General features: G+C 41.7%; 1 protein-coding gene across 12 annotated transcripts in view; it reads left to right on the top strand.

Annotated features, from left to right (window-relative positions):
• fryl (furry homolog, like) overlaps window positions 1–26,347 on the top strand; it is a 634,639-nt gene that overhangs the window by 434,227 nt on the left and 174,065 nt on the right. For all 12 annotated transcript variants that reach the window (XM_041198439.1, XM_041198448.1, XM_041198467.1 and 9 more), the window contains 6 exons: window positions 556–728; window positions 9,943–10,103; window positions 12,047–12,157; window positions 15,921–16,075; window positions 19,475–19,574; window positions 25,205–25,373. In XM_041198439.1, the coding sequence (XP_041054373.1) occupies window positions 556–728; window positions 9,943–10,103; window positions 12,047–12,157; window positions 15,921–16,075; window positions 19,475–19,574; window positions 25,205–25,373 (869 nt within the window). The remainder of the gene's footprint in view (window positions 1–555; window positions 729–9,942; window positions 10,104–12,046; window positions 12,158–15,920; window positions 16,076–19,474; window positions 19,575–25,204; window positions 25,374–26,347) is intronic.

The raw sequence follows: 26,347 nt of genomic DNA, 5'->3' as shown, positions 1-26,347 counted from the left end.
TTTACTCAGTTCATTGTCATGAAACTGCAGTTTCCTCCCAAACTTAGTGCGTTGCTGAGCATGTGCCGGCACAGACACATTGTAAATTCTTCCTTGTGTAGGGATTTTCACATGCAATATAGCATTTCAGATTTTGAAGGAAAGCAAAGCTCCCAAACAATATAACCTACATAACTTAAGAACACATTTCCATTCACCTGGGTGTGCTAGCATTAATGCAGAAGGGTTATCATGAAGTTGTGAGTACTTATACTGATAGAATAAATTTAATATACTTTTTGGTATCAGAGTGTGCAGTCTTTTGGAGGTAGGGTGTTAAAGTTATATAATAGTCTGGAGTTAGCATGGCATCATTCTAGTGTTGAACATTCTAATTGGTGATTCTGATTAAGAAAGAACAACTACAATTTATCTCTACATTACTTGAAATGTATCCTGGTATAATGATGGCATAGGTTTTTCTTACAGTTGGTTTGCTTTGTTTATGTTTCTGGTTTTCTTATGTATTCTCTGTTTTTCTTCCTCACCCCACTCCACCCCACCCCCAAATATTAGTGGAAGTGGAGGCCTTGATAATGAAACACATTCCCTCAATAACACTTTGTTGGAGTATGTTGATCTAACAAGGCAGCTACTCGAAGCTGAGAACGACAAGGATTCTGACACGTTGAGGGATATCCGATGCCATTTCAGTGCCTTGGTGGCAAATATCATTCAAAATGTCCCAGGTATGCATAATTGCAAAATAAGCAATGTGTTAATATGGTAATTTTAAAAATTAAATAAGTGCCTATGTGTTCAACAAACATGTGATCTAGGGAAGAAAATCTACTGTCCTTACCTGGTCTGGCCTATCTGTGACTCCAGTCCCGCAGCAAATTGGTTAACCCTTAAATGCCCTCTCAAATGGCCTAGCAGGCCTTTCAGTTATATTAAACCGCTACGAAGCCTACAAGGAATGAAACCAGATGGACCGCTCAGCATTGACCTAGGCACCGGAAGTAACAACGGGACACCCAGCCCTGTTGACCCTGCAAAATCCTCCTTCCTAACAAATGAGGGCTTGCGCCAAAATTGGGAAAGCTGCTCCACAGACTCGTCAAGTGACAGCTTGACATAGTCATTCTCAGGGAATTACACCTAACAGATAATGTCCCAGACACCACCATCACCACACCTGGCAGGACAGAGCCATCAGAGGTGGCAGCACAGTGGTATAGAGTCAATGTTGAGGACTCCCAGGGCAACTCATGAGGGAGTTGACTCCAGACCCCACGAAGTCTCATGGCACCCAGTCAAACATGGACAAGGAAATCTCCTGCTGATTACCACGTACCACCAGCTGATGAATGAGTGCTCCTTCAGTTTGAACACCAATTAGAAGAAGCACTGAGGGTGGCAAGGGCACAGAATGTATTCTGGGTGGGAGACTTCAATGTCCATCACCAAGAGTGGCTCAGCAGCACCACTACTGATCAAGCTGGCTGAGTGTTAAAGGACGTAGCTGCTAGATTGGGTCTGCTACAGGTAGTGAGAGAACCAACAGGAAGGAAAAACGTATTTGACCTCGTCCTCACCAAGCTACCTGTCACAGATGCATTCCTCCATGATAGTAATGGTAGGATAGACCACCTCACAGTTCTTGTGGAGGCAAAGTCCTACCTTCACAATGAAGGATACCCTCCATCATGTTATGTGGCGCTACTACCATGCTGGATGGAATAGATTTCAAACAAATCTAGCAAGTCAAAACTGGCATCCATGAGGTGCTGTGGGCCATCAGCTGCAGCAGCATTGTATTCAACTGCCCTTGGCATCAAGGCAGCATTTGACCCGAGTCTGGCATCAAGGAATCCGAGCAAAACTGGAGTCAATGGGAATTGACGGGGGGGGGGCCTTCACTGGTTGGAGTCGTATGTAGCACAAAGGAAGATAATTGTTGGAGGTCACTGATCTCAGTCCTGGGACATCGCTGCAGGAGTTCCTTAGGGTAGAGTTTCTAGGCCCAACCATCTTCAGCTGCTTCATCAATGAACTTTCTTCCATCATAAGATCAGAAGTAAGGATTTTCACTAATGACTGCACAATGGTTCAGTACCATTTGTGACTCCTCAGATACTAAAGCAGTCCGTATCCATGTGCAGCAAGCCCTGGACAGCATTCAAGTTTGGGCTCATAAGTGGCAAGTAACATTTATGCCACACAAGTGCCAGGCAATGACTGTCTCCTACAAGAGAAAACTAACCATCATCCCTTCACATTCAATGGCATTACTGTCACTTAATATCCCATTATCAATGTCCTGGCTGTAACCATTGATGTACTGGACCAGCCATATAAATATTGTTAGTTCAAGAGCAGGTCAAAGGCTGGGAGTTCTGCGTAGAGTAACTCATCTATTGACGCTCCAAAGCCTGTCCACCGGCTACAAGATACAAGCCAGGAGTTCAGGAGTCTGATGGAATACACCCCACTTGCCTGGATGAGTGCAGCTCCGACAGTACTCAAGGAGCTCAACACCACCAGAACAAAGCACCCGCTTGATTAGCACCCCATCCACCACCTTAAACATTCACCCCCTCCAACCACTGACCCTTAGTGGCCACAGTGTGTATCATCTGCAAGACACACTGCAGCAACTCAAGGCTCTTTCGACAGCACCTTCCAAGCCCATGACCTCTAGCACTAAGAAGGATAATTGCAGCAGATGCATGGGACCTCCACCACCTGCAAGTCTCCCTCTATGCCACACACCATCTTAACTTGGAATTATATTGCTGTTCCTACAACACAGGAATTGCAGCACTTCAAGAATGTTGCTCACCACCACTTCCTCGAGGGCAGTTAGGGATGGGGAATAAATGCTGGCCTAGCCAACGATGCCCACATCCCATGGATGAATAAATAAAATAAGGACTTGGACTATACCACGGTACTTACCTGGGTAGTTACCCAGGAAATGTTGTACAGATTAAGACCTGATCTAATGTCTGGGTATCTACACAACTGACCCCTTGTCCTCCCCCAATCTACCCACCCAACTACCAGCCAACTCACCCATTTAACTGGAAAAACTCAGCAGGTCTGGCAGCATCGGCGGAGAAGAAAAGAGTTGATGTTTCAAGTCCTCATGACCCTTCAACAGAACACTTCTGTTGAAGGGTCATGAGGACTCGAAACTTTAACTCTTTTCTTCTCCACCGATGCTGCCAGACCTGCTGAGTTTTTCCAGGTAATTCTGTTTTTGTTTTGGACTTCCAGCATCCGCAGTTTTTTGGTTTTACCACCCATTTAACTACCTACTCACTCAGTAACATTCATTGACTACTGGGTCATTTTTGGGTTGGCAAGATGTGACTAGTGGAGTGCCATAGGGATCAGTGCTGGGGCTCCAGCTATTTACAATTTATAACAATGACTTGGATGAAGGGACTGAATGTATAGTTGCTAAATTTACTGATGACACAAAGATAGGTAGGAAAGTAAGTTGTGAAGAGGATGTAAGGAACCTGCAAAGGGATAGAGATGGTTTCAGTGAGTGGGCAAAAATTTGGCAGTTGGTGTATAATGTGGGCAAATATGGATTTGTCCACTTTGTTTGGAAGAATTGATAGGACAAAGATGAACCGGAAATAAAGGTCCTGAATTAGGGGAAGGCCAATTTCAATATGATAAGACAGGATATGACCGAAGTAGACTAGGAGCAGCTACTTGTAGGAAAGTCAACATCAGAATAGTGGGAGTCATTCAAAAAGAAAATAGTGAGAGTTCAGGGCCAACATGTTCCCATAAAGGTGAAGGGTAGGACCAACAAGTCCAGGGAACCCTGGATGTCAAGGGATATGAAGGATTGGATATGGAAAAAAAAGGGAGGCTTAAGGCAGATACAGAGGGCTGAAAACAACGGAAGCCCTGGAGGAGTACAGAAAGTAGAGGGGGGGTTCTTAAAAAAAAAAGTAACTAGGAGATCGAAGAGGTGGCATGAAAAAACACTGCAGGCGAGATAAAGGAAAATCCCAAGCCATTTTATGAATATATTAAAGGCAAGAGGATAACCAGGGAAAGAGTCGGGCCCATTTGGGACCAAAGTGGCAATCTGTGCATGGAGCCAGAGAACATAGGTTGGGTTTTGAGTGATTACTTTTCATCTATGTTCACCAAGGAAAAGGACGATGTAGGTGTAGAAATCGGAGGGAGACTGTGATATACTTGAACAAATTAGCATTGAAAGGGAGGAGGTTTTAGTGGGCTTAAAAGTGGATAAATCTTCAGTCCCAGATGAGATGTATCCGAGGCTGCTATGTGAGGCAAGAGAGGAGATTGCAGGGGCTCTGATACTAATTTCCCAATCCTCTCTAGCCACAGAAGAGGTGCCAGAGGACCGGAGGACAGCGAATGTGGTACCATTATTTAAGAAGGGTAGTAGGGATAAGCCAGGTAATTACAGGCCAGTGAGTCTCACATCAGGGGTAGGGAAACTACTGGAAAAAATTCTGTGGGACAGGACTAATCCCCCTTGGAGAGGCCGGGATTAATCAGAGATAATCAGCATTGCTTTGTCAGGGGGAGATCATGTCCAACAAATTTGATTGAATTTTTCGAGGAAGTGACTAGTTGTGTAGATGAGGGTAGTGTAGTTGATGTAGTCTACATGGACTTCAGTAAGGCTTTTGACAAGGTAAATTGGATCCAAAATTGGCTTACTGGCAGGAGGCAGAGGGTGATGGTCGAAGGCTGTTTTTCCAATTGGAAGCCTGTGATGAGTGGTGTTCCGCAGGGATCGGTGCTGGGACCCTTGCTGTTTGTAGTATACATTAATGATTTAAATGTGAATATAGAAGGTATGATCACTAAGTTCGCAGATGACACGAAAATTGATGGTGTCGTTTATAGTGAGGAGGAAAGCCTTAGGTTACAGGACAATATAGATGGACAGAGCAGTGGCAAAGGGAATTTAATCCTGAGAAGTGTGAAATGATACATTTTGGGAGGACTAACACAGCAAGGGAATACACAATGAATGGTAGGACCCTAGGAAGTACAGAGGATCAGAAGGACCTTGGTGTACATGTTCATAGATGCCTGAAGGCAGCAGCACAGGTAGACAAGTTGGTTAAGAAGGCATATGGGATACTTGCCTTTATTAGCCGAGGGAGGTTATGTTGGAGCTGTGTAAATCGCTAGTTAGGCTACAGCTAGAGTACTGTGTGCAGCTCTGGCCGCTACACTATGGGAAAGATGTGATTGCACTGGAGAGGATGCAGAGAATATTCATCAGGATGTTGCCTAGGCTGGAGCGTTTCAGCTATGAAGAGAGACTGGATAGGCTAGAGCAGAGAAGGCTGAGGGGGAACCTGATAGAGGTAGACAAAATTATGAGGGGCATATATAGGGTAGATAGGGAGAAACTTTTCCCCTTAGCTGAGGTGCCAATAACCAGGGGGCATAAATTTAAGATAAGGGGCAGGAGTTTTAGAGGGGATTTGAGGAAATATTTTTGCACCCAGAGGGTGATTGGAATCTAGAACACACTGCCTGTGGGGGTGGTAGAGGCAGGAACCCTCACAACATTTAAGAAGTATTATAGGCCAATTACCGCCCCATCAGTCTACTCTCGATCATCATTAAAGTAATGGAAGGGGTCATCAACAGTGCTATCAAGTGGCACTTGCTTAGCAATAAACTGCTCATTGATGCCCAGCTTGAGTTCCGCCAGGGCCACTCAGCTCCTGACCTCATTACAGCCTTGGTTCAAACATGGACAAAAGAGCTGAACTCCCAAGGTAAGATGAGAGTGACATCAAGGCAGCATTTGACCGAGTGTAGCATCAAGGAGCCATAGCAAAACTGGAGTCAATGGGAATTGGGGAAAACTCTCTGCTGGTTGGAATCATACCTAGCACAAAGGAAGGTGGTTGTTGGAGGTCAGCCATCTCAGCTTCAGGACATCACTGCAGGAGTTCCTCAGGGTCATGTCCTAGGCCCAATCATCTTTAGCTGCTTCATCAATGATCTTCCTTCCATCATAAGGTCAGAAGTGGGGATGTTCGCTGATGATTGCACAATGTTCAGCACCATTTGTGACTCCTCAGATACTAAAGCAGTCCTTGTCCAAATGCAGCAAGATCTGGACAATATCCAGGCTTGGGCTGACAAGTGGCAAGTAACATTCATGCCACACAAGTGACAGGCAATGACTATCTCCAACAAGAGAGAATCCAACTATTGCCCCTTGATGTTCAATGGCATTACTATCATTGAATTCCCCCACTATTCAACATCCTGGGGTTACCATTGACCAGAAACTGAACTGGACTAGCCATATAAATACTGTGGCTGCAAGAGCAGGTCAGAGGCTAGGAATCATGTGAAGAGTAACTCACCTCCTGACTCCTCAAAGCCTGTTCACCATCTACAAGGCACAAGCCAGGAATGTGATGGAACACTCCCCACTTGCCTGAATGAATACAGCTCCTACAACACGGAAGAAGCTGGACACCTTCCAGGACAATGTAGTCCACTTGATTGGCACCACATCCACAAACATTCACTCCCTCCACCACCGACTCACAGTAGTAGCAGTGTGTACCATCGACGAGGAATTCACCAAGGCTCCTCAGACAGCACCTTCCAAACCCACGAGCACTGCCACCTAGAAGGACAAGGACAGCAGATAGGTGGGAACACCACCACCTGGAAGTTCTCCTCCAAGCCACTCACCATCCTGACTTGGAAATATATTGCCGTTCCTTCACTGTCGCTGGGTCAAAATCCTGGAACTCCCTTCCTAACAGTACTGTGGGTGTACCTACAGCACATGGACTGCAGCGGTTCAAGAAGGCAGCTCACCTCCACCTTCTCAAGGGCAACTAGGGATGGGCAATAAATGCTGGCCAGCCAGCGAAGCCCACGTTCCATGAATGAGTTAAAAAAAAATGATCACTTGAAATGCCATAGCATACAGGGCAATGGACCAAGTGCTGGAAAAATGGGATTAGAATAGATAGGTGCTTGATGGCAGGCACATTGGGCCGAAGGGGCTGTTTTTGTGCTGTATAACTATGACCCTAAGTATACTGTTTAAATGGGAGAGAGATTGCAGTACAGAGGGATCTGGGTGTCCTGCTACATGAATCACAAAAAGTCAGTATGCAGAAAAAGCAAGTGATTAAGATGGCAAATGTAATGTTGTCATCTCTTGCAAGGGGAATGGAATATAAAAGTAAGGATGTCTTGCCACAGTTGTGCAGGACGTTGGTGAGATCACATCTGAAGTCCTGTGTACAGTTTTGGTCTCCTTATTTAAGAAAGGATATGAATGCATTGGAAGCAGGCCAGAGAAGGTTCCCTCGACTGATACCCCCTGACTCCCTCATCCCAGGTATGTTACCTTATGCGGAAAAGTTGGGATAGGTTGGGCCTATATCCGTTGGAGTTTAGCAGAATGAGAGGTTATCTTATTGAAACACATAAGATCTGATGGGACCTGACAGGGTGGATGTTGAAAGGATGTTTCCCTGTGTGGGAGAGACTGGAACTAGGGGACACAGCTTAAAAATAAATGGTCACCCACGTAAAACTGAGATGCGGAAAAACATTTTCTCTGAGGGTTGTGAATCTTTGGATCTCTCTTCCCCAGAGAGCAGTGGAGGCAGGGTCATTGAATATTTTTAAGGCAGAGGTAGCTGGATTCCTGATTAACAATGACGTCAAGGGATATCGGGAGTATGTGGGAATATAAAATTGAGGCCATAATCTGATTACCCATGATCTTATTGAATGACGGAGCAGGCTCAAGGGGCCAAATGGTCTACTCCTGCTCCTGATTTGTCTGTTCGTTCTCTAAAAATTCAAACTGGACCTTTAACCTTAGCATAAGGCAGTTCGGTGCCATAAAAAGACAATGTATCCTGCCTTCCCTGACTCTACTGCACTGTGGTGGAGTTCCATGATAGTCACTGCATGTTCCTGGGAAAGCTAGGCTTGGAAGGTCCCAGGAGAAATGTGAGCAGCTTCCGGTGAGGGAATTTATGAGTGAAGCAGCAGCCTGGCAATTATTGCCACTGCTCAGAAGATCTGGACCCTGCGTCAACAACACAGCAAATATTTAAAAACAAAAGGAACTGAGGGTGGAGCAAAAACCAACAACCTGAAAGCTATTCCAAAGACAAACTTTAATACTCCAGGTTACAAAACAAGTACAATCATAGTAATCAATTTTATCATTTAGTTAGATAAGCATGTGAGCTGAAATCTTCTGGCCTTTGAAGTTGAGGCAACCTTATTTGAGGTCCACTGGGTTCTTTCTCAGCCGCCTTCTTAGGCTGTCCCTTGGGGTCGAGGATGACTTGCTTCCACACTAAAAATTAGAACCTGGATGACTGAAGAGTCCAATGCGCGACCGGCAATCTCTGCCACAGGTGTGGAAGATGGTGGTAGCGGGAACGGGTCTGTGGGGTGCCCGGGCTGCCTCGCACTCCTTTTGATGTCGACACTTGGCTTCAGCTAGCCCTTGGTGATGACACTCAAGGTGTTCAGCTCCTTCCTGGATGCTTTCCCTCCACTTCGGGCAGTCTTGGGCCAGGGTTTCCCAGATGTCGGTGGGGATGTTGCACTTTTTCAAGGATGTTTTGAGGGTGTCCTTGAAGCATTCCTCTGCCTTCCTGGGGTTCGCTTTCTCAGTACAGACCCCACCACTTACAGCTGCCTGTAAGGAAAATGGCACTAATTCCAATTATCATCAACGTCAATTACCATGGTGCTGCTCAAACCATATTAAGAGAGCTGACTGTTCTGGACAATTCGAGCAGCTGTTTGCACCTCATTAAAGTATGATTACCTGTTCATCTTTTCAGGTAGCCAGACGTCTTCAGCCACCCGTCATCATGGAGATGCAGAGAATGGGGATTCTTCCTGTTCTTTAAAAATATTGTTGGCTACACTGGTCATCGCTATAACGGGGAAAATGCATTGACAGCAACATTCCCAATAGAAGCTGTTGGGATCTAGTCTAATAATCAGAATACCAATTATTTTTATCCCTGAAGTAGATGTGATGTGAGCAGTAATCAAAGACAAAAAATTATTCCACCTTCCACAATTTGCAAACTTGCATGTATGATATATCCTTTCAAAAACCCAAGGAACTAGCCAAACAAACTTGGTATGATTAACAGAGTTAAAGTTTCAAGTCATATCACAACCTGAGATATTAGCCCTACTTCTCTCTCCACAGATGCTGTCAGGCCTGCTGAGTATTTCCAACATGTGTGTTTATTTCAGATTTTTAGCATTCGCAAACTAGCTTTTTGATATGATTAGCTTCTGGTTAGATCTCACCAACAAAGGCCACATTTGAAATTATCTCCAGATAATATATTGTTGCCTTTCTTCCCCCATGGTAAAGGAATTCTGTTTGAGTATGATTAGCAAAGTGTCCATTATCTTAATTCACAGTATTTTGCTTTATCTGTAGTTTGATATGAAAATAAATATATTAGAGAATTATTTTGTCTTGGAGCTCTGCTTCTGTCACCAGTGCTTACTTTGACCTACTCCGAACACTGGTTGAATTTTATATCATAAGGGCAGAAATCACCATTGCTGAATGTCCCAAAGATTTGTTACGTAAGGATTGTTCGTATAATCGTCAAAATTGCATATGTTCCATTGAGATATTGATTTTTACCAGTCAAACTGAGCAAAACTGATGTGGTTTTAAAAGGAATTTGTTCTATATCAGCCTTCATCTATGTGTCTGGGAGTTCACTAGATCCAAATCTGACTCCTGTCAAAGAAAATAAACAGCACTTTTACAATTGTTTAACACTTGTGCATCAGAAGGGACTTTTGTTGAAATTGTTTTATAGGTAAAATGATTTACAGTGCTTAATTTATTCAAGAGATATTCTGAGATTCATTTTTTTTTGTCTTTTCTTACAGTGCACCAACGCAGGGCTATCTTTCCACAACAGAGTTTGCGCCATAGTCTGTTTATGTTGTTCAGTCACTGGGCTGGCCCTTTTAGCATAATGTTTACTCCTCTGGACAGATACAGTGATAGGAACATGCAAATTAACCGGCACCAGTATTCTGCATTAAAGGTACAAGACAATACACCATTTGTTTTGTTAAGCCTAATTCTATATGCAGTAGTGTTATATTATGCCATACTAATTGCATCCTGTCATTTGACAAATATTACTGATCAATTTTTTTTGGGTGCAAGGTCAAATGAAGTTTAATTTCATGCCAGTAACAATGAAAAGCCATGTTTTTCTATTCCATTTGCACCAACTACTGGCACTAAATAAACCACATGTGCCCATTGTCCACAACAGAACAATTTTCAGTTTTATTTTAGTCATGGTTGTGGCATTCACACATGGGAAAGGATTGCTGTATTCAGCAATTTCAAGTCAGCTTCATCCTTCATTCATCTTGTGTTTGTACATTCTTTGTCGACCATTAACTGGAAATTCAGATGGTACGTTCCAAATCACAAGAACTCTCTACATAAAAAATAATTTCTTGTCAGCTCCAGTTTTCTTTATCAATCACAAATCTGTATCCTCTGGTTCCTGACCCTTCTTCCACTGGAAACATTTTCTCTTTATTTAAACTTCAAAAACATTCAAGATTTTGAAAACTTATTTCAAATCTCCTCTGCCCTAAGGAAAACAACCCCAACTTCTTCAGTCTTACATAACTGAAGGCTCTATTTGTCTCCCAGTCTTCTGTGCACCATATTCCTCTTCTCTATGTTTCATCCTGATGCCTATCCCCTGCCAGATTAGTTTAAACCTTCTTCCACAACACTAGTTAACCTCCCAGCAACGACACTGATCCCAGCACAGTTCAGGTACAATCTGTCTATCTAGAACCAGCCACTCCTACTGCAGAACCACTCTCCATGCTCCCACCCCATTTCTCCAGCAATCCATTGATCAGACTTTTTCTGTTTTTCCTGCACTCATTAGTGCATGGCACTTCGGAGATTGCTACCTTTGAGTAATATTCAGAGGAATGTGGTGATAATTAAATCAAATCCTATATCATTTAGATATCTGAGCAATTTTTAACATGCATTGTATATCTATGTACAGTACAAGTGTAAGTTCATGAATTAGTTGATATATTTTATATATACATATATATATATATATATATATATATGCACACACATTGAAGAGTTGAGCTTCATGTTTGGGGAAAGGAGCAAACTAAATAACGTATGGCATTGCAGTTGTAAATGAGTTGTGTATGCTCGATTGCATGCAAGATAAACATTGACCCTTCCTGAGAGCAAAATATGACATCTGTTTTGACTACAATTGTACCAACTTAATTTAAAAATCTGATAATATGTTTTATCACAGTAGGACAGCAGTAATGCACACTTGGGGTGCTGCTGTTTATCTCGGCATTAGATGCCTAATTGCATACAAATTGAATGTGATATGAAATTGAATGGCACCTGAATTGTTTATGCTTGATGAAGATATCTTTCTGATACCTGGAACTATAAATCCCAGTGTAATGAGAAGTCATATTGCATACTGACCCTCAGTACAATATCACTCTAGTTGTCTATGTATGCTGCTTCTGCAATGGATGCATATAGGTTTTTAAGAAGACCTAATGGGGTTAATTCTGTGAGGCTCCTGGAATGGAGCCTGCTTAACATAAGTGTAGGTCTAAAATTTGGCAAGTCTAATCAGTGGAACTCATCTTTTTCAATTAAAACTAGTGTACCAAGCAGAGTGAAATATATCCTGATTAAATTACTTTGGTAAGTGAAAGTTTGAAAAATAATTGGAGTCTTGTGATGAACTGCATGGATAAGTGCAAATGTGTGGTGGCAGTTAACTGCACTGTTACCTTCACCTTAAATTCAGCAACAGAATGAACAATTGGCATTTCCAGTAGTAATCTATTGTCAAATTGTGTACTACAGGCACTGTTTTTATTCCTGAAATTATGTTGTTTTGGCCCAGGAAAATTGTCTCAATTATTTTCTTGAATTCCCCATTTTTCATCACCATAGGCTATGTCAGCTGTACTCTGTTGTGGGCCGGTGTCTGATAATGTTGGACTGTCATCAGATGGCTATCTGTACAAGTGGTTGGATAATATCCTGGATTCCCAAGAAAAAAAGGTAAGAAATATCTGGAAATATCATAAATGTATACAATAAATGTAAAGTATAAAAGGAATAAATTGAGCAATATGAAAAATCAAAATGTGGATAGCATGTTTCAGAACATGGTCACCCTGAAGCTTAAGGAAATGCAAGCAGAGAGGGAATGGATGACTGCCAGACAGAAGAAGACGACCAGGCAGGTAGTGAGAGAATCCCCTGAGTGCATCTCACTCACAAACCGTTTTCGGCCTTGGAAAACAGTGAGAGTGTCAGTTCCTCTGTAGAGGCCAACCAAAACCATGACATGGCACTGTGGGTGGTCCAACTGCTTGGGGTGGGGGTGGGATGTGGGGGGGTAGGTGAAGGAAGAAGTGTGGAAGGGCAATAGTGGTAGGGGATTCCTTAATGAGGGGAATAGAGAGGCGCTTCTGCGGCCACAGACGTGACTCCAAGATGGTATCTTGCCTTCCGGGTGCCAGGGTCAAGTGTGTCATGGAATGGCTACAGGGAGTTCTGAAGGGGGAGGATGAACAGCCAGAGGCTGTCATCCATGTTGGGACCAATCACATAGGAAGAAAGGGAAATGAGGTTCTGCAAGCAGACTTTAGGGAGCTAGGCAGGAAATTGAAAAGCAGGACTTCAAAAATAGTAATCTTCGGATTACTCCCTGGTGCCACACAGTGGTGAGAATAGGAACAGAAGGATAGAGCAGATGAATGTGTGGCTGGAGAGATGGTGAAGGAGGGAGGGCTTTATGTTATGGGGAGAGGGCAAGAAATTGGAGTTCAGACCAAAATGAGATCAGCCGTGATTGTATTGAATGGCGGGGCAGGCTCGATGGGCTGAATTGCCTACTCCTAGTTCTTATGTTCTTATGTTTAGATTCCTGGGGCACTGGGACCATTTCTGGGGGAGTTGGGACCTGTACAAGTTGGACAGGTTACATCTGAACAGGAACGGGAGCAACATCCTTGCGGGGAGGTTTGCTAATGCTGATGGGGTGGATTTAAACTAAATTGGCAGGGAGTTGGGGTCCTGAAAAGTAGTTCAGAGGGGAGAGAAGCTGAGATGGAATTAGAAGTTAAAAGGCCAGTAATTGAGTCTGAAAGCAGAGGAAACATAGGCTAGATAAGACAGAAGAGAGTTTAGCAAGGCTAAATGGAATATATTTTAATGCAAGGAGCTTGAGGAAAAAGACAGATGACCTGAGGACATGTGGGAGTATGATATCATAGCTATGACCGAGATTTGGCTAAAAGAAGGGCAGGATTGGCCACTCAACATTCCTGCTTATAGGGTATTCAGACAAGATAGAGCGGGAGATGGAAGAGGAGGGGGCATTGCAATATTGATCAAAGAATCAATTATAGCACTGAGGAGGGATGATATCCTGGAAGGATCATCAAATAAGGCCATATGGATAGAAGTAAAAAACACAAAAGGGGCAAACATGCTGTTGGGTGTGTACTATAGGCTCCCAAACAGTCAGGGAGAGATAGAGGATCAAATATGTAGTCATATTTCAAAGAAATGTAAGAATAATAAGGTAGTACTTGTAGGGGATTTTAACTACCCAAATATTAACTGGGATAGTTTTAGTGTGCGAGGTGGGGAGGGAGCAAAATTTTTAACGTTGCATCCAGGAGAACTTTTTTAGCCAGTATGTAGAAAGCCCAACAAGGGAGAGGGCAGTTCTAGACCTAATATTCTGAAATGAACCTGGGCAGGTGGAAGGCATATCAGTAGGGGAGCATTTTGGAGATAGTGACCATAACTCAAATTAGATTTAAGATAGTTATGGAAAAGGATAAGATTGGGCTGGGAATAAAAGTTCTAAACTGAGGAAAGGCTTATTTTACTAAGATGAGATACGATTTGGCCCAAGTGGACTGGGAGCAGCTACTTGCACATAAAATCATGTCAGAGCAGTGGGAGGCATTCAAGGAGGAAATAGAGAGAGTACAGGGCAAATAGATTCCCATAAAGACAAAGGAGGGGACCAAGTCCAGAGAACCCTGGATGTCAAGGGACATAAAGGTTAGGATTAAGAAAAAAAGAGAAGCTTATGGCAGATACCGAGGGCTCAAAAAGGCAGAGTCCTTAGAGGAGTATAAAGAGTACAGGGGTATCTTAACAAGGAAATTAGGAAAGCTAAGAGAGTGCATGAGAATGCATTGATGGGTAGAATGAAGGAAAACCCAAAGGGTTCTTAAAACTATATGAAGAGCAAGAGAATAACTAAGGAAAGAGTAGGGCCAATTAGGGACCATAAGAAGTTATCTGTGTGTGGACCCAGAAGACATGGGTACAGTCCTCAGTGAATACTTTGTGTCAGTCTTCACAACGGAAAAGGATGATGCAGGTATAGACATCAGGGTGGAGGACTGTGAAAACAGCAAGGGCCCCAGCACGGAGCCTTGCGGAACCCCACTGGAAACAGACTTCCAGTCACAGAAAAATCCCTCTACCATCACCCTCTGCTCCCTGCCTCTCAGCCAATTTTGGATCCAACGTGCCACTTTGCCTCAGATCCCATGGGCTCTTACTTTCTTGACCAGTCTGCCATGAGAGATCTTATCAGAGGCCTTGCTAACGTCCACGGAGACCACATCAAACGCATTACCCTCATCAACACTCCTGGTTACAAAAAATTCGATGAAATTTGCCAAACATGACCTCCCCTTCACAAATCCATGTTGACTATCCCCAATTAATCCGTGTCTCTCCAAGTGCAGATATATTTTGTCCCTCAGAATTCTTTCTAGTAACTTACCTACCACTGAGGTTAGACTCAGTGAGGTAAATTGAGGTTATTGTTTTATCTCCACCTTTTAGCCTATTTTGATCCCTTCCCCCCACCCCACCCTCACTAGGGCTATCTGTCACTTGCTCATCCTTCTTTCTACCCTTACTGTCACCATTAGCACATTCCTTAGCTAATATCACCACCATCAGCACCCCTTTGTCCTTTGTCTATGACATCTTTAGCAATCTCTTCTTTGCCTCCACCTATCTCTGGCCCTGTATCCAGCTCTTCCTGTCCCAACCCCCTCAACCAGCTTATATTTCACCTCATTTCTAAATTTCCTTATTTCTGATAAAGAGTCATACGGACTTGAAACGTTAACTGTTATGCTCTCCGCAGATGCTGTCAGACCTGCTGAGTTTTTCCAGCTTTTTTTTTGTGACTGAGGTTAGACTGACTGGCCTCTAATTTCCTGGTCTATCCCTTCCTCCCTTTTTTGATGATGGGACAACGTTAGCAGTCCAACAGTCCTCTGACGCCTCACCTGTGGCCAGAAAGGATTTGAAAATTACTGCCAGGGCCCCTGATATCTCTTCCCTTGCCTCCCTCAAAAGCCTGGGATATATCTCATCTGGGCCTGCCAATTTATCCGCTTTTAAGGTCGCTAAACTCGCGAGTACCTCCACTTTCTCTATGTTAATTTCCTCTAATATTTCTCAGTCCTTTACCCTGATGTCTATACCTGCGTCATCCTTTTCCATTGTGAAGACCGACATAAAGTATTCACTGAGGACTGTACCCACGTCTTCTGGGCCCACACACAGATAATCTCCATGGTCCCTAATTGGCCCTACTCTTCTTTCATTGGTAAAATTGATTTCAATTGATTGCTCATGTTAAAACCAAGCTGCTAGCTGCATTAATCTGTAATTAATTGTCCTTGCCTTTCACAGTCAGCATTGAAATAATCTGTGAAATAAACTTATTTCTATAGTTTTTTTATTAACCTCATGTTCTGCACGTTCCCTTTAGGTTCATCAGTTAGGCTGTGAAGCTGTAATGCTTTTATTAGAGTTGAATCCAGACCAAAGTAACCTGATGTACTGGGCGGTAGATCGATGCTATACAGGTTCAAGACGTGTGGCAGCTGGATGTTTCAAGGCAATAGCCAATGTGTTTCATAACAGGTATGAGTTACGCTGTTCTCATATTGATGGCTAAGAAATAATGGATATGTGAGTTGGAACTGAGGTTATCTCAGTTGGACCTTAGAAGCAGTGAACGCTTTAAACATCAGGCTGATTCAGTTAAATAAAAGCTATAATTTCAGTTGGTCACTGGGAGGGAAGATCTGAATTATCCTTCCAATATTACCCTTTACCATGTTTTCACAACTCCCTCTGACCCCATCCACTCTCTGACTACAAGCCGACAACTTTCAGCAAAAGCTTCAGCTCATCCACTTACCTTCCCACCTCAATTTTGAGCTCAGTAAAATGCTGAATTCATGTTCTGTTCATTTTGCCTCCACACCAGCATTTTTTGGCAAGCAGAGTCTTCCCCTTGCATAGCAGACCATTTCTCCATCTTCAGGTAACTTGTTCATCCTGGACCCCACCCTCTGGCCTCTGACTGTCTCAAGATCTCTGTGTTGACAACTGCCAGTGTGACATCGTAGTTCTCAATTACTCTATTCTACTTGCATTAACCTACTTCCCTATGAACTTGCGGCACTTTGTTCTCTCAGCTCCAACCCTAGTGTCGTCACCCAGCAGTTTAATGACGTTTGTTGTTTGATGAACCAACCTTGTAGAGGCTGAACAATAACTTTTCAACGCCACCTCCTAACTTCACTGGAGCATAGCCTCACCAACAAACATCAAGCCATCAGTTTTCATACTATCACTGACCTCACCTCCTCTGGAGAGACATCTTCCTTCGATGGCCTCCAACCTCATAATCCCCCAACCCCATGCAGCCTGCATCAACTTCCTTCCCAAGATTCAAAAACAGGACTGCCTTGGTAAGTCCTATTGTTTTGGCCTCCTCTTGCCCCATAAAACTAACTTCTTCCTATCCATGTTCTATTTTTCTCCCATTGTCATGTCTCTTCTCACCCACATCCACAATGCAATTTCCCAATCCCAACTGTTTCCTTTTCACCAAGGATGCCCAATTGATATGCATTGCCACTCCACACAAGGATGAATTGAGAGCCCTCCGCTTGTTCCAGTGAATGGTGTCCCAACCACTCCCTATTCATTACCACACTCTTCCGCCTGGCTGACCTTGTTCTCACTTTGAGCAACTTCTTTGATTGGCAGGAAGTGAGTGAAGTTAGAGGTGTTGCTATGGGAACCCAGGTGGATCTTAGCTATGCCTGTGCATGTGGAGCAGTTTTTGTTCCAGTGCTAACCGTATCTTTTTTTCCCCAGCACATTGATGACTGGCTTGGTGCTGTTTCCTACTTTTGCCCTGAACTGAAATACTTCCATCAAATGCTTCCAATTTCCACCCTTCCTCATCTTCATATGATCCATCTGCAACTCTTCCCTGCCCTTCCTCGACTTCTTTATTTCAATTTCTGTGGATAGACTGTCGACCACTATCTCAATATAAGTCAATGGCTCCCACAACTTCCTTGACTGCACTTCCTCCTACCCTGCTTCTTGTAAGGCCTCTACTCTAAGTTTCTCCATCTCCCTCGCACTCAACCTGACGATGCCATGTTCCACATTAGTGCTTTTGATGCCTTTCTTTTCCCTCAGCCAAAGATTCCCCTCCACTGTAGTTGACCATGTCGGCCCACTTCCCACACTTATGCTGTTATCCCTTCCTCTCCCTCCCAGAATCACAATCTGATCTCCTTTTCCTTCCTCTTCCATCCGCCGGCCTTATATAGATCACCTTCTTTTGTTTCCACAGCCTCCATTGTGATGCTACCACCAAACACATCTTCGCCTTCCCTCCCTTTTCAGCATTCCGAAGGGACTGTTGCCTCCCATAACACCTTGGTCCACTCCTCAGCCATCCTCAACAATCCTTCTTCCCATTGGCACCATTCCATGCAAGCACAAGCAATGCAATACCAGCCCTTTCTGTTGTCCAGGGCAGCAAATATTCCTTCCACATGAAACAGCTATTTTCTTCTTTTTTAATTTAGTATATCGTATGTGCTGCTCATGATGCAATCTCCTCCACATAGAGGAGACCGAATGCAAATTGACAGATTTGCAGAACATCTGTGGTCCCAAACTTCTAGTTGCTTGTCATTTTAATCCTCCGCCCTAGTCCCACTCTGACCTCAATGTGCTCAGCTTCTTACAGTTCCAGTGAAGCTCAATGTAAGCTCATGTTTCGATGAAGCATTTGTACAGCCTTCTGCTGATCTAATTTACACTGGCTCTAGCCTCTTCTTTTGTTTCTTTCTTTGTCCCATTACCATCCCCTTTTTGCCTGCACCGTCATCTTTTATGCCATTTAATGTCTCCTGCCTTCCACTCTCTATTAGATCTTTCCTTATGTTGTTCCTCCACCATCCCCTTTTCCCTGCCTCTACATTGTTTAAATCTTGTTACAACTCAACTTTATCCAGTTCTAACAAAAGATAGCTGACCTGAAACTGTTTCTGTCTACACAGTTGCTGCCAGAGTTGTTGACTTTTTCCAGTATTTTCTATTTTTAATTCAGTTGTCCAACATCTGCAGTATTTTACTTTTATGATTCTGTTGTTGGATAATTAATATTTATTTCATTCCACTTGGTTGTGCTGAGTTACTGAATTGGATTCACATCTGTGGTTTTCAATAAACTGAAGGCCATCTTCAGTAAGGCTATCTGCAACAAACAGCTCCCATGAGGAAAAATCAGAGACTGAACCAACTTGTGCAATGTTTGTCCAACTCCTAGCTGCCAGTTACAGAGGGCAATAACAGAAACCTTGTTACAGAGTCCAACTGCACACCTTCGTGAATGGTACATAGTGAAAGGAAGAATTTGTGGGCATGGACGAAGATGAAGTAAAGAGCAAAATAGTTAAACTGCAGAATTGCTTGAAGTGCACAGTTGTGTCTAAAGTGGAAAATAATGTCAAACTTATTTTTTTCACTGTGCAGTCAAAAATTGGTACATTACCTGTGACTAGTTTGAATTCACAAAGTTGTGGAAGTAAATTTGAAATCTTAGAAGGTACACTGGTCAAATACTAAATCATTTAAGGAATCTTGATGGCAGCTAATATCTTTAATTATGGATCTTCAGAACTTAATTTCCTGTAATGTGGTTTTTAATTTGATGAACCTATGTTGATGTGTGCAGATTTTCTATTATACATCCAGCGTGGCTTCAATTTATCTCTGGTTTCTTCCTGATGGTAGTGCTCTGACTGAAACAAGCTCTTCAAGTTAAACCTTTGTGAACTATTGTGCACATATTTTGTGTAAATAAATTGGCATATTTATCTTGGGATCATGCTGTTTGATTTAGTATTTGTTTCTGTTCATGTGTACTTTACTTAAACTAATCATAAGACTAAATAAAAGTTTAGCTCCATAAATTTAATAATAACTTTTGGAACCTCTTCACAGGGATTACCAGTTTGACACTGTAACCCTTCTGAATCTGATACTTTTCAAAGCAGCTGATTCATCCAGAGAGATCTATGAAATCGCCATGCAACTGCTGCAGGTTTGTGAATGAAACATCAATAAAAATGTTCCCTTAATTCTAAATCTAAATATTAAAGCATGAGAAATGTAAAGCTTTAGTAATTATTTTGTTCTTGATATTGCCTCCATTTAATATGCTCCAAGGAGCAAATGAGACCTATTAATTCAAAGGTTTTCATTTTGACAATTATAACTTTTTAAATATCCAGGTTAGCCCATCAGTAAATATGAAAAATTGCAGATATTTCCATTTGTCATGATGTGTAACCCGACTATCATTTGTCTCAATTTCCTGAGTGCAGTATCAGTTTTAATATTTTAAGCTACCATTTTTGAATCCAGGCTTATGTGTTTAAGTCCTTAAAATCGCAACCTTCTGATTCAAAGACAAGAGGACTAGCAACTGAACCAAGCTGACATTGCACCATTGGCAACCTTTGGAGCTTTGGAGCTTAATGTATGTGGGAGAGATAAAGCTATGACACTTGTCTATTATCCAAGAGATTGCTAAAATTGAGGCCCGCAAGAGTCAGTGCTGAATGTGGATCTTTTGCCTGTTTGAGTGTCTTTGGGACTTTACGTATCAACTTTTCCCAATAAGACCAGAACTTTGGGCAGAATTTGAAAACATGAATGGTTATGTCCTCCCAAACATACGGTCTCCAGCAGTCGGCCACAAGTTCAGGATGCCACTGTGCAGTCAAGCAAGGATACGAATATACAAATGAGGAGCAGGAGTAGGCCATTCAGCCCCTTGAGCCTGCTCCGCCATTTAATAAGATCATGGCTGACCTGATAGTAACCTGAAATCTGCATCCCACCTACCTCCGATAACCTATCACCCCCTTGCCTAGCAAGAATCTGTCCACCGCTGTCTTAAAAATATTCAAAGACCCTGTTTCCATCGCCTTTTCAGGAAGAGAGTTCCAAACACTCACGACCCTGAGTGAAAAAATTTCGCCTCTGTCTTAAAAGGGCGACCCCTTATTTTTAAACAATGACTCCTTGTTCCAGATTCTCCCACAAGAGGAAACACCCTCTCCACATCCACCCTGTCAAGACCCCTCAGTATCTTAAAGGTTTCAATCAAGTCACCTCTTTTAAATTCCAGCGGATACAAGCCTAGTCCGTCCAATTTTCCTCATAAGACAACCCACACATTCCAGGTATTAGTCTGGTCCACCTTCTCTGAACTGCTTCCAATGCGTTTGCATCATGGATATAGTGTGTTGTTAGGTTATTTATTACTTCTTTTCAAAAAATATATTGCAGGTTGAAACTATTTGGGCTAATACACAAATGGAATCTCAAGTGTTGTCAGATAAGATTTGTTCAGGTCACTTTCAGGCTATTTTTGCTCCAGTATGACCCTCCAAGTGCCTGGAAATAAAGATTCATATCTCTAGGAAATTAGTTTTTCCTATGTCTTTGTTGTTTGTGAAAAAAATTTCTAAAGCAGAAGGTGGCCATATGATGCTCACCCAGGAGGTCCAATCAAAAAATCGAAGGATGATACAGCACAGAGGGAGCTCATTTGGTCTGTCATATCTATGCCGGCTCTTTGGTAGAGTTATCTAATTAATCCTACTCTTGCTCTTTCCCCCTAAGTGTGTGTAATGTTCTCCCTTTCAAGTATTTATCCATTTTTTAATTTTACTATTGAATTTCGGGCAGTGCATTCCAGATCCCAACAACTCACAATAAAACATTTCCTTGTTTGTTCTGTGGCTCTTTTGCCAATCACCTAAATTATGGATCTTCTGGTTACTGACCCTTCCAGAACTGGAAGCAGTTCCTCATTGTTTAATCTATCAAAACCATTCATAGAATCGTAGAATGATTACAACACAGCAAAAGACCATTCAGTTCCCTTTGTGTCTGCTTTTTGTGAAAGCAAATCAGCTTTTTTCCTGTAGCCCTGCAAACCTACTCTCTTCAGATCATTATCCAATTAACTTTTGAAAGCAACAATTGAATCTGCCTCTACAACACTGTTATAATGCAGCAGTTCAAAGGCTGAGTTGTTTAAATCCCAGATGGAAACTTGAACAACTGTCATAACCCATATTTTCAATTGGTATATTTGAGATGCAGCTCTGAATTCAGGAATAAAACCACCAATCCTCAAGAGGTTTTTTTATATAAAACTAAGTTAAACATTTATTGATTTAGCAAGAAATTAAACACATGCACATGTCTACAAATTACTGCCATAATAACTTTTAAACAAATCTCCAAATTAATCACACCCAGCTAAATCTTCACCAAGGTAACAATAACGCATAGACATTAAACAGACACCAGGCAAAGCACATTTGAGCTTAAAAATTCAAAATGAGGTTCCCTTCAATTTGGTTCCTTTGCAGACAGTTCTAGGCTTACAGGCTGGTTAGATGTTAAATGCCTCTGTCCTACACACAAAAACCTTTAAATTTATACCTAGCTTCCCTTTGAATGTAAATTTTCCATTGTATTACTAGGTTTTTTAATGTTACCTCTCCTAACAATAATCCTTTCATTCCACCAATTTTATTAGTAACATAAACACATTGCTTGGTATCTTCCAGCTAGGTGCAAGATTTTACCTATTAGTTTGAATGGTTTATTCAACAAATGCAAATGTACTCTTTACTTTCTATCCTTACATCTATTAACATCTCAAACTACTATGCATCAAAACACCCAGACTAGCTGGCTTTAACCCAATTAAGCCACACACGGACACAGACCCTACCACAAGTCCAATTGAAAAATAAGTTCTATAACATAATACATGTTAATATCTCTTCATGACACACACTTTCAGGCAGTGCATTCTGGATCCTAATCACTCACTGTGTGAAAAAAACAGCCTTTTCTCATGTTCTGTTGCCAGTCATTTTAAATTAGCATTCTCTAGTTTTTGACCCTTCTGTCAATAGGAATAGTTTCTCCCTATCTACTCTGTCCAAATTCCGAGAGATTTTGAACACCTCTATCATGTTGCTTTCAACCTTCTCTTTAAGGAGAACAGTCGTAACTTCACCAATCTATCCAAGTAACTGAAGTCTCTCAACCCGGGAACTATTTTTATCAGTCTTTATTGCACCCTCTCCAATGCCATCACATGGTTCCAAAAATAGAATGGACTCTATTGAAGCGGAGATCAAACCAGCCTTTCATAAAGGTTCACCATAACGTCCTTGCTTTTGTGCTCTATGCCCTTATTTATAAAACCAAGCATCCCTTATTAACTCGCCCTGCTGCCTTCAACAATTAGTCACATATGCCCTCAAGACTCTGCTCTTGCATCAGCTTTAGAATTGTATCCTTATTTTTTATTTCCTTTCTTTGTTTTTCTTACAAAATGTATCACTTAAGCTAAATTGGCAGAGTGATGGACACTAGAATATAGAAGTAGAAGAGGAGTAAGGTGCAAGTAGTGAAGTGCTGGATAGTACTTGGGAAGAAAGTACAGTAGTACCATATTACTTAGGAGCAGACTAAGAAGGACTACGAGGAATATCAAGACAGGTTTGGAATGCATGTATGTAAACATACGAAGTGTGGTAAATAAGGTTGACGTGTAAATTGCCTTGTCAGACTACAGTGTAGTGGCAATAATGGAAATGTGGCTTAAAAATGGTGAGGTCTGGATGCTGAATATTCAAGAATACGAAGTGTTCAGAAAAGATTGGGGAAGAGAAAAGGGAGATTTGGTGGCAGTGTTCATTAGGAAAAATATTATAATGTTGGAAATAGAGGATGTCCTTGAGGGGGCAAGGACAGAATCCATATGCTCGAGATGAGAAACAAGAAAGGTGTAATCATATTAATGTTGGCTTCTAAATAGTGAGAGAGAGAGACAGATTTTCAAATCTGCAGGGAAATCTCAAAGATGTGGAAAAACTATAGAATGGTGATATAGGAGCACTTAAATTACCTAAATATTGATGGGAATAACGTTAGAGTAAAGGGAAAGAAGGGGGAGGAATTCCTGAAATGTGTTCAGGAGAACTTCCTTGATCAGTATATTCTTAGCCCAATCAGAAAGGAGACATTGCTAGATCTAGTGCTGGGTAATGAGGTGGGTTGTAGACCAGGTATCTGTGGGGGAACACTTGGGTAAGTATGATCATTGTATCATAAGGTTCAGATTAGTGATGGAGAAGAGCAAGGAGCAATCTAAAGAAGAACTCCTAAATGGAAAGAGGGCTAACTTCAGTTGGACAAGAAGGGATCTCGCCAGCATAAAATGGAACCAAAGACTGTTGAGAAAACCTGTAACAGAACATTGGGTGATGTTTAAGGAGGGAATGTTTCAGGTACAGGTTAGGGACATTCCAACAAGAGGGAAAGATGGAGAACCAAAATTGGAGCACCTTGGATGACGAGGGAGAAAGACAGTATAATGAAACAAAGAAAAAGGGTGTATGATGCATTTCCAGTGAATTCTTCATGTGAGCCTGGCCAAAAACAATAAGTTGAGAGGGGAAGGGAAAAGAAAATTAAGACTGGCAAAGAGAGAATATGAGAATGACAATTAACATAGAAGGAAACCTGAAAATCTACCAGCATCTAAATAAGCGAGGTAGGGTGAGTCCTATTAGGGGCAAAGAAGATGATCTACGCTCAGAGGAACAGGGAAAGGCTAGAATATTTCAGGAATGCTTTGTATCAGTGTCTATGAAGGAAGTTGATGCTGACAAAATATCAAAGAGAAGATGGTAGAAATAATGGATGGGGTGAAAGTTGCAGGCAGGATGTACTGGAAAGATTATGCTTAGAATCCATAACTCACTTGTTCAGATGTCTTGCATTCCAGGTTGCTAATGGAAGCGGGGGTCAGTGATAATGGAAGCATTTACCATAATTTTCTGATCTTCCCTAGAAGTGAGGGAGGTGCCAGAGGATTGGAGAGTAGCAAATGCCTTTTTCAAAAGAGAATGTAAGGACGCACATGGTAACTACAGGCCAGTCAGTTTAACATCAATGGCAGAGAAGGTTTTAAAAACAATAATCAAGGAACACGTTAATAGGCACTCGGAGAAATTTGACTTAATTAGGTAGAGCCAGCCAGATTTGTAAAAGGCAGACCTTGCTTGACTAATGTAATGAACTTTTTCATGAAGTAATAGAGAAGGTTGACAAAGGAAATGTGATGGGTTTTGCCTGAGTGGATTTTTAAAAAAACGAGAATATTTGTGGAGGCTTGGACAATGGGAGGATAATTGTGAATTCCTCTAAGCATACCTATTGATGTTGATGCTAAAGGTAAAAGGTGCCATTGACCAAATCATTTTTAAATGAGGTTGATAATTGAAGTAAATTTGGAACTTATATTCCTTAAAAATCATGCTGAGAAGCAGTGCCATTTTGTGGGTTTTTAAGCAAGTGCTTTGGTAATATTTCTGACTAATGTAATTTATGAAAAATTATAAAATAATGCTTGCTTCACAGAACTTGCAGTAAAAGAGTTACGATAAGCCAACCAGTGGCACCTCAATCCTACACTTTGGAATTTGCTGCCTAAATCTCTCTGAATTGCTACCTCTCTCCCTGCCTTTCTCTCTTTCTCTGCCCAGTCTCCAAAATATAAAAATACTAATGTTTGATATCCTGATTATAGATTTTTTTTAAAGTTTTACTTGTTGTTTTAACTCATTACAGATCTTGGAGCCCAAGCTATTTCGCTATGCCCACAAGTTGGAAGTGCAGCGAATTGATGGGATACTAAATCACCCTTCTCCACTGCCACATCTCTATTCTGTTTCCTACTATCAACTGTCAGAAGAATTGGCAAGGACTTACCCAGAACTCACAATCCCAGTCTTCTCAGGTATATTTCATTTCATTTCTTAGGGAATAGTTTTTCCCCTCTTTTCTGTAGAAATGACCATTCAAATTTGTGTAATAATGAATTACATTCTTTTTGAATGACAATTCCAATAGTCCTTTTCCTTTTGTTATAGACAGTACTTGAAAACAAACAAATACAAAATTTCTAATTCAATACCTGCCCTTATTTTTTTCCTGAAGTCATCAATTTTCTTAGACCCATCAACAATAGGTTTGAGTTCATTGGATTATGTGTTGCTTTCCATGTTTTGATCTTGCAGATGATGTGACAAGAATTGGATCATAAAATATTCATAGATAATCGAAGAGGCCAATCATTAAAAGGGAGGCCAAAAGATAAATGTACAATGTCCTAGACCTTAGTGTACAGGGCACAATTTCAAAATTTGTCAATGATACACATCTTGGAAATATTATGAACTGTGAAGAGGATAGTATAGAACTTCAAAATAACATAGACAAGTTGGTAGAATGGGCGGACAGGTGGCAGATGAATTTCACTGCAGAAAAATGTGAAGTGATTCATTTTGGTAAGCAGAACATGGAAAGACAATATGAAATAAAGGGTACAACTCTAAAAGGGGTGCAGGAGCAGAGGGACCTTGGCTGTAAATGTGCAGAAGTCATTGAAGGTGGCAGGACAGGCTAAAAGAGTGGTTCATAAAGCATACTGTATCGTAGACTTTATTAATAGGAGCATAGAGTACAAGAGCAAGGAGGTTATGTTGAAATTGTGTATGATATTAATCCAGCATCAGCTGGAGTATTGCATTCATTTCTGGGCACTGCACTTTAGGAAGGATGTGAAGGCATTACAGTGATTGCATAAAAGTTTCACAAAAATGGCTCCAGGGAAGAGGAACTTCAGTTATGAATATAGATTGGAGGAGTTAGGACTATTCTCCTTGGAGAAGAGAAGGCTGACAAGAGACTTCGTAGAGGTATTCAAAATCA

This window comes from Carcharodon carcharias, chromosome 1 (genome assembly GCF_017639515.1).
Source record: "Carcharodon carcharias isolate sCarCar2 chromosome 1, sCarCar2.pri, whole genome shotgun sequence".
In the NCBI taxonomy this organism is placed as follows: domain Eukaryota; kingdom Metazoa; phylum Chordata; class Chondrichthyes; order Lamniformes; family Lamnidae; genus Carcharodon; species Carcharodon carcharias.
Note: the sequence above shows the minus strand (reverse complement) of the source record. Positions and strands in the feature narration are given on the sequence as shown.